The following is a 9387-nucleotide window of genomic DNA, read 5'->3' as shown; positions in this document are numbered from 1 at the left end:
AGTAGTTTCTGGAAGGAACCTCATGCTTGCACCATGGAGAAAGTGAGTGTCCGGCAACTGTCTTCATAATTATTTGTTTCGAGCCTACGTAGTTAATAAATATCACTGTATTTATCTGAATAACTTTTATTTCAAGTCTCTTTCTAACATAAATATGAGTTTGGTGTAGTAAGCCACCTTTTTACACTGTTTGCTAATATCAAAAATCTAGCTAGCTTGTTAGTTTATCGTGAATCCGGTAGTAATGTGCTAAGCTAATGTCTGGTAGGGCTTGGTGATGACACCCATTACAAGATGTTTTGTCAACGATACTCTGCAATATAGCTAAACAAAATCCCCAATACGTCCATCAAACTTGGCTGGCTAGGTTAACTGTTGGTTCATTTGTGTACGGCTGTGGCTAATTAATGATGGCTCGCGACACCGTTAGCTAACTCTTAAGCTAACGTCTACCATTTAGACTTATCACAGCCACTCTGTCATTGAAACTATCATAGGACGGCTTGCCTGAATTTTAGCACTGGTCCGTGCGTTGACCATAGGCGTTGACACAACAAAGCAATGCTAATTTGCTAACCCCTTGCAAATCACCGGCGAGATAGCCCCTCGAGGTAACCCCGGAGGTAGCAAATCAGCGTTAAGCTAACGTTAGCTCCTAAAGTGAATGCTATCATAGGCTAGAAACAATTAAACGCCATGATTAAGCCTAAATCCCTCAGTTAAAATGTTCTGTCAGGAGAGCGACAGCTGGAACTGCGGCAGTCGGCGTCTAGAACACATGCTGCAGAAGTATTTTTGGCTCGGCCTATGCAGCCTGCGCTCAAGCCGGAGGATCTTTCTAGACGCACACGGCGCTGCTGTCATGGCTACAGCCGCATTTTGTCTACCGGTCTATCACTGCTGCGTCCCCTCCAACATTATGGGATTGCACCCCCTATTTAAGTGAACAAAAACATATATATCATCATTTTACCTGAGCTGTCCAGTCTTAATGACCTATCTGACAACGCCACTAAACAAAACAGCCAGGCTGTGCTATGAGTGAGTGTTGTGCAAAAGGTCAAAAGTGTACATGGTTGACATTGGGCGGATGCTGTGAAACATATATTTACGTAGTTATTTATGAATTCAAAAAGAACAAAAAACATCCTCATCTCAATCCTGTAGTTTCCCGATTTATCATTGCCTCGCCGCTGTATTATAGTAACGACCTCAAAGTGAACATGTTTAACCAGCAATATTTAGTCCCATACAATATTTGATTGTAAAGGATCAAAGTGGAGTGAGAATTGACATGTTTCCTCATGTTCTCAACAAATCAATAGTGTGTTAGACAAGCTCTTCATTTTAATTTGACAGTAAATGTATTTGTTTGCGATTATGGATTATGTGTGAAAGTGGGCGTGGATTTCCTGGACTGCGTCCAAAGAGAGTAGCGTCATCAACAGCCCAACCTCACTGAGGGGAACAATTCAGTCCATTTCTTGTTTGAGCTGTGCTGAGAATAAATATTTATTTTCCTAGTTTATTCTCAGAATGTGTTCAAGAACAGTTCGGATGTTCCACACAGCTGCTCACATGGTTTTGGATTATAGCAATTGTGGTTAATTTCACTAATATATCATTTATCAAGGTTGCAGCTGGCCTGATAGCTAAACAATTGGGAAATATACATTCATTTTGTACTAGAAAATAAAAAAAGTTTTTGCTTACTTTTGTGGGTAACCACAACATACACTGAAATACTTCAAACGTCTTGCTGCAAGGCTATTAGCTAACCACTGTGTCATCCAATTTTCAGGCTATTAGAGTAAATTGCCTCTGGCAAAGACTCAGAGTGATGTACATTTACAAAATAAAGACGCATTATCTGTCTCTGGGTTGCACCTTGCTGACATCTGAGAACAGCTGAGTTCTGTCTGTAGCAACTGCAAACTCTGTCTCATCTCTAGTTGGATCCATATCAGGGATCTTGTGCATGTGTTTTTGTGTATGGATGATGGATAGGTTGGAGCAGAAGAGTTGTTATGTTGAGAATGTGTCTCTTTATATAACATTTGATTACATCTTCCCGACTCGTAGGTCTCAGCATTGAAAGACCAGGGCAACAAGGCGCTGAGTGCAGGAAACATCGATGAGGCTGTCCGCTGCTACACGGAGGCGGTGGCCCTCGACCCTTCAAACCATGTGCTGTTCAGTAACCGCTCAGCTGCCTACGCCAAGAAGGGCAACTATGAGAACGCTCTCCAGGACGCCTGCCAGACCATCAAGATCAAGCCTGACTGGGGCAAGGTCAGTTGTCATTTGCCCTGCCAGTAGTCTGCTGACAAGATATAAAGGAATTGGAAAATGAGGAGGCATTCTAAAATCATTCAATTTTGATCACCTAGGGCTACTCCCGCAAAGCTGCAGCATTGGAGTTCCTCGGCCGATTGGAGGATGCTAAAGGAACTTACCACGAGGGACTCAGACAAGAGCCAAACAACCAGCAGCTAAAGGAGGGTCTACAGAACATTGAGGCCCGGCTTGCAGGTAGGAGCTATTGAATTCATTCTACAGAAAAAGTGACATTGATTTTAAAATTGTGTGAGTCATTTTCCCTCCCACGTGGATGGAGGATTTAGATAGGGCTGCTGACAGGATATCTAAAGTATAATCACACTGCAAGTGCTCAATTGTTAGCAGAGTAGGCTGTCCACTTGTTTTTTTTCTAGTGATCTGATTCACACAGAGAATGGAAAAGTGGCTACAGAGGAGAGAACACTCTGGTGAATTTAATCCTAGACCAGTGCATATGGATGGGCCTCCTGAGTGCTTATTTGGAACCACATGAATACACTAATGATCATGAATTTTTGCTCCACCAGAGAAATCAATGATGAACCCCTTCGCCATGCCCAACTTATATCAGAAGCTGGAGAATGATTCTCGGACACGTGAGCTACTGTCAGACCCCAGCTACAGAGAACTGCTGGAGCAGCTCAGGAGCAAACCATCGGAGCTCGGCACGTATGTACAATTATATTCATATGTCTTTGGTTTTATCTACATTCTCATAGTTAAGAGGAATCACGTCATGAGGCAGGACTGAGAAACAAAAAGATGGTTGCTTTGGGGATATTATTCAAAGGCTTAAAGTATGCGGCTCAGTGCCAGTACAAGATAACACAGCATTTGTTGGGCCAATTTTATTCCTAATATGTTTTGATATTGTAAAGCATCATCTTCTGTGTTCATTAGCATGAATGATACTGAAAAGATACAAAATCTTTCAAATTCAAATACATTGGAGATTCTAAAGTCTCCATTTGGAAAGCGTACAGTCGCCCTTAATATTGTGATAGAAATGCATTTGTGTCTGCCCATTTTGCAGGAAGCTGCAGGATCCCAGAGTGATGACCACACTGTCTGTGCTGTTGGGACTGAACCTGTCTGAGATGGAGGAAGAAGAGGAGCCCACTCCCCCTCCTAAACCCAAACCCAAAGAGACTCAGCCTCCTCCGCCCAAAGAGGAAGACCTCCCCGAAAACAAGAGAAAGGTCAATCACTTCATCATGCTTTCCACTTTAAATGAGTGTTCAGACTTTTTATCCTGCTGATGAATCCATATCTTGAGTTGTTTTAATCCTCTTATTGTTACTTTTGAACAGGCCGTGAAGGAGAAAGAACTTGGGAATGCTGCATACAAGAATAAGGACTTTGAAGCTGCGCTGAAGCATTATGAAGAAGCAGTGAAACACGACCCCACCAACATGACCTATATATCTAATCAAGCAGGTATGTATTCTCACAGGCAAAACAAATGCCAGCCTCACACATTTGAGCGAATGCATGAAAAGGGATGATTTCATATTTTTCATATATAGTATTAAAACTGCTCCCGTATTAGATTTCGTGACCACCACATCTTTATCCTCGAGGACCAACACATTTTTATAATGCAAACTGTTTGACATTATCGATGTGGCCATTTAGTGAATTGCTCAGAAATATGGAATGCACCAAATTATTGACCCAACAGTCCAGCTCAGTTAAACTATAATTGAAATCGGACCTTTCAAATTAGTTTTATTTATATCACCCAGTATCACAAATGGCAATGATTATAACTTTTAAATGTGTACTCATTTTTCTTATCCCTTTAGCTGTGTACTTTGAGAAGGGAAGTTATGAGAAGTGCAGAGAGCTGTGTGAGAAGGCCATTGATGTCGGCAGAGAGAACCGGGAAGACTACAGACACATTGCAAAGTGAGTTCTGTAGGAAGTATTTCCTTTTTTACGTTTCTTTTGTCATTTCCAGAGTGAATCTACTTAGGGCGCTTTCACACCTGCCTTGTTTGGTTCGATTGAAACAAACTTTCTGCGGTTCGTTTGTGCAGAACACAGCAATAATTTTTTGTTTCCAGGGCAGCTAATGCCGCTCCATTACTTAAATACTACAAACTGCACCAAGGTGATGTAGAATTAGGACACAGAGCATGAAGGTGGTTGTGTGACTGTGATTCTCATTATTCTTTCCTCAGAATTAGTTCTTGATATTTGTGTTTTTAACCAAGGAAAACAACAACAATGATGTTGGATCATAGCATTCTGGTGTAATAACATGTTAATCTCATCCTTCTGTTTTTTTAGGGCCTTGGCTAGGATTGGCAGCTCGTACTTCAAGCAGGACCAACACAAGGAGGCAGTTCAGTTCTTCAACAAGAGTTTGTCAGAGCATCGTACTCCTGACGTCTTGAAGAAGTGTCAACAGGTGCAGTGCAAGCTGGTTTTCCTATTCTCCCACTCAACTGGGCTTTGTGATCCATGTTCACACTACACAATATCAGTCTGATATTAGACCGACCCGTCAGGTTAGTTGTTAGGCTCTTCCAAAATCATACACAGCGCTTTAGAAGACTTTGGCCCAATCTAGATCCACCCCCTACACCCTATCCCTATCCACTATCCCTCCGTTTGCGCGTTTGCGAGGAGGGCCCGCCATATTGAGTGTCGTCCCAAACCATCGAGCCTCGAGTGTGAGTGGGTGATAAAGCCCTCGATCACCGAGTCTGCGTCGACGTTGGCTCAGCCCTACGTTTGACACAGGTGTCCGCCAATCAATTAAGTCCGGAATGGAAGAGCCAATTTACAAATGAGAGTTCCATGGAGTTTGTTTCCCGAATTATAAATGAAACGTTCTCTTACCTGAAACAGACATTTGATTGATTATTTTTATGCATAGCCCTAAATGACGGAACCAGAGGGTAGCCTACAATTTTGGAATTAACATGTTGTTTTACACTTGTTGATTTGATTATGCCACTTGTCTACCGTTAGTGTATTTTCAAGGCGTGGATAAAAGATAAAACGAAGCAGATGAAGAAAATGCCCACAAGTTAATAAGGGACAGTGATTATTATTTCCTTAAATTGTTAGTAAGATTTGTGTTACTGTTAAAGCCGATGAGGGGTAGTAATAGCGGCGGTGACGTCAGTCAGCTGGAGCGCATGACTTTTCTTATTTATGACCACCCTTGCAGTGCATTATAATTTATGCACGCTAATTAACTGCCGCGATTCGCGGGTCGAAATGGCAGATTAACGTATCATGACAAGTGGAATACATGCTTTAGCAGACTATTGTTCTTTTCCCTGGTTTTGTATGCTGCTGTGCATGTAAACTAAAAGGATAATTAAACAGCGGATCAAACACCCACCCGTTTTCTCCACTACAGACTGAGCTGGTAAAATTAAGAATATGCAGTTACAAAATGTTTAACAAAAAATAAATTATGCAGCCAAAAAAGCATGGGAGTGAGTTTGTTTTTATTCAATACTACATTTTACTCTCGTATGCGTAGCTTATGAATGTAAAGAGTGTTTCAGGTCAAATATAAAAGTGGTGGAATTTTATTTTAGGGTGAGAAATAAAGACTTAACAGTTAACTAGTGTCTCCAGGTTTCTTCCTGTTTCCGTCTGACAGAGGCGAGGGCTTGCCAAAGCCGCGCCGTTGTTATACCCTCCCCTTAATGATCGAGTGGCACTCCACAGCCGCGAGGGTGACTCCACAGCGAGTCACACTCGCTCACGGAGTGGGAGTGCATAGGGAGTCATTTGGGAAAGGGCCTTTGTTTACATTCTTGTTCCTGAAAGGCGGCCCTTCCCAATGACATCACACACTTTATGAAAGACTACAAGTTGTGAATGGTCGAGGACCCAGAAGTAATGACTTTATAATTGTCTTATCTAACAGTGACCACTGTGATGATATCATTAGACAGGGTTAATCTCATCAAGAATTTTTAAATTTTATCATCTTTTGAAGTTGTCAGATCTGAAAGTGGGACAGGAAATGAAAACTCAAGTGGCACTTCACTAATACCATGATGCTTTAATTGGTTCCGCAGGCAGAGAAAATATTGAAGGAGCAGGAGAAAGTCGCCTACATCAACCCGGACTTAGCCCTGGAAGAGAAGAGCAAGGGCAACGATTCCTTCCAGAAAGGTGTGTGTGTATGTCGTGTGTGTTATACTTGGAGCCCTTGTTGTTTGATCGTTGTCAATGATTCTTCTGTTACGAACTGGTATATAGAATGAATCCCCTTTTTCTGCACACAGGAGACTACCCTGGAGCCATGAGACATTACAGCGAGGCCATCAAGAGAAACCCAAATGATGCCAAACTCTTTAGTAACAGAGCTGCCTGCTACACAAAGCTGTTGGAGTTTCAACTTGCCCTAAAGGTAAAGGGATTCTAACCTGAAGACAAAAAGTGCCTCTTCACTTTATTTTGTGTAAAGAATTATCTTGCCTACTAATTTTTAATTTTTTTTTGTCTGTCAGGATTGTGAAACGTGCATCAAACTGGAACCCAGCTTCAGTGAGTTGGAAACTTTGTCTATATAACCATTGAAATTACGTTTAAAAAAAAAAAAATAATGCAGCATTTTATAATCTAAACGGTTATAGTAGATTCATGCAAAATCATTCAAATTTGACACCTGGTTTTAACTCATCTGTCCACAGTAAAGGGCTACACACGTAAAGCATCTGCCTTGGAGGCCATGAAAGATTATACAAAAGCTATGGATGTGTACCAGAAGGCTCTGGAGCTTGACTCTTCCTCAAAGGTATGTAACGGGTTACAACAAACAAAAGTCTGGAAAAATATTTTCAAAAGTATAGAAATATACTACTTATTTACATATTACATTTTCTAGTATGGCTAAACTGATTCTGGTTTCATATTCTTAATAATCAGTTTTACTTAGTACAAAAGTAATGTAAAAAATGCTGACTTAATTACTCTTTCTGAAGTAATCGGTTCAATTACTTGTTTGTTAAGTTTAAATTTCCATAGTATCTGTAGGGATAAGATGCCATCAAAGGAAAATCAGTGCACCAAAATCTATGAATCAAATCAAGCCTTAACAACGTGTGACATTTTGAAACCCTTGTTGATGATGGTGTCTTATCCAAATGTTCTGGTTGATAATAAATCATGTGTGTTCTCCACATTCAGGAAGCCACAGAAGGCATCCAGCGCTGCATGATGAGCCAGACCATGACCAGGACTGACACTCCTGAGGAAGTGAAGAAGAGGGCCATGGGTGACCCCGAGGTGCAACAGATCATGAGTGACCCGGCCATGCGCATGATCCTGGAGCAAATGCAGAAGGATCCTCAGGCACTTAGCGAGTACGTTTGCTGACTTATTCCTTTCACTTTCTGTTTCTCTTACATGAAGAACTGGATGACTGATTTAATAATACATTATTTTTTTTCCTTCTGTTTGACCCTCCAGACACTTAAAGAATCCATTTATTGCCCAGAAGATTCAGAAACTCATTGATGTCGGACTGATAGCCATTCGCTGATGAGAAACCAAGATCTAGAGGTGTGAAGAAAAGTCCACAACACAACAGCGGAACAACGTGCAAATCCCTCCGACATATTACATCCTCTATTCTTGCCTTCAGATTCAAAATGATATTGTCCTTAGTCTCACCAAGACTTTGTGTGTATGTTATGTTTTTTTTAAATCGGTTTCACAACTTTTACATTGTATTTAAGAAAGTATCTTGTCTCTCATCTGAGGAAACTTCAGGACTCCAGGAAACGTCATCTAACAGAACTGGTTTCAAGTGTACAGATGCGTAAATACGTACATCTGAATATAAATAGCACAACTCAGTGCATCAGCACACTCGGTGTTGAAAGGGGGAAATAGCTCCTGAAGCAGTTCACATATTCTTATTGGTTTGTGGTTTAAGGAAATTGGATGACATGTTTTCTAAATTCAAAATCAAGATTGTAAATGTGGATCACAAAATTGAGATTGTTAGGATTGGACTTCTTAACACCTGTGTTGTCCTCCTTAAGGTTTAACTAAACATGGTGCTGTAAAGTTGGGTTGTTGCGTTTGTTTTCTTTTTTTTTCTGGTTATTTCCGACAACTCAGGTTGAAAGCTGAATCTATCCCATCTACTGACCACTGACATGCAGATCGTGACTCTTGTTAGCACGTTAGCTATTATTTTTTTGTACTTTAACAACGTATTTGAATTCAGTTTTTAAACTGTGCTGTCTTTGCCTTTTTGGTTCATATCATTTGTGTACAGCTAATATCAGGAAAGCACTGAGCGTTTCTGTGATAGACGATGGCCCTAGAGAAATTGTAACTGGTACAGGAAAAATACTACTCGATGCCTTTTAAGAGTTTGGGGATATTTTGCAATGTTAAGAGGAGGTTTAAGATTGATTGATATAGGTGTATTAAACAAGTTCATACAGCAACTAAAGGCACTATGGTATTGTTTCAAAACATTGAAGTAAAGCTCTTCAGCCAGTATTAGCCAGACTAAAATCAGTGAGTCACAATAATTCTGTGAAATGTGATAACTTGCCTGGCTCGACTATCACATAGACGATGGGGAATAATGTAACAGAGGGTGGATTTACCTCCAAGTTAGAAACTCTTGAGTTACAGAGGTCACAATTATCTCACTCCATGTTGCGTCTTTGTCAGCTTGTCTTTAGAGTACTGATTGACCATTTGCTACCTGTCCCTACAACTATTGACCATTATGCCACACGTGGCTTCAGATACCTGAAAGTCACCACATTATCATAGTAACTGTGCTTTGGATGGATTCAAATATGTTAGAAACAAACAGAAAACTCATTCTTTTTATATTTCCACACCAGAATTGCTTTGACTTGTGGCACACAACACAGCAGAACAAAGGGTATGGGCATTTCTGCCATCAAAGTCCCATTGTAAGCATAAACTACGTGCAACAAACGTGATAACTCTTAAATTATGTAAAAGGAAACCGTCCCAAGAAGTGTAATGAACGGTGATATACACAGTATCTGAATGTATTTTTGCGGTCAGTGGTGGTGA

The 9387-nt window shown here is 40.7% G+C and overlaps 1 protein-coding gene across 1 annotated transcript; it reads left to right on the top strand.

The window, feature by feature from the left end:
• On the top strand, positions 1–8832 carry stip1 (stress-induced phosphoprotein 1). Its single transcript, XM_080041431.1, has 14 exons — positions 1–42; positions 2083–2292; positions 2391–2532; positions 2868–3009; positions 3374–3539; positions 3651–3777; positions 4146–4248; positions 4633–4753; positions 6390–6486; positions 6600–6724; positions 6825–6861; positions 7008–7111; positions 7504–7679; positions 7786–8832. The coding sequence occupies exons 1-14, from the start codon at positions 34–36 to the stop codon at positions 7856–7858; spliced, it is 1632 nt and encodes a 543-aa protein (XP_079897557.1). The 5' UTR covers positions 1–33; the 3' UTR covers positions 7859–8832.
• The last annotated feature ends 555 nt before the right edge of the window (positions 8833–9387 follow it).

This window comes from Ammodytes marinus (assembly GCF_949987685.1).
Source record: "Ammodytes marinus genome assembly, chromosome: 14".
Lineage (NCBI taxonomy): Eukaryota > Metazoa > Chordata > Actinopteri > Uranoscopiformes > Ammodytidae > Ammodytes > Ammodytes marinus.
This window is presented reverse-complemented; position numbering and strand designations above follow the sequence as displayed.

Excerpts from the sequence above, each read along its gene's own strand:
- stip1 (XM_080041431.1), top strand. Across the intron at positions 3,778-4,145 it reads CTATATATCTAATCAAGCAG|CTGTGTACTTTGAGAAGGGA; the intron begins GTATGTATTCTC and ends TTATCCCTTTAG. Across the intron at positions 6,862-7,007 it reads CAAACTGGAACCCAGCTTCA|TAAAGGGCTACACACGTAAA; the intron begins GTGAGTTGGAAA and ends ATCTGTCCACAG.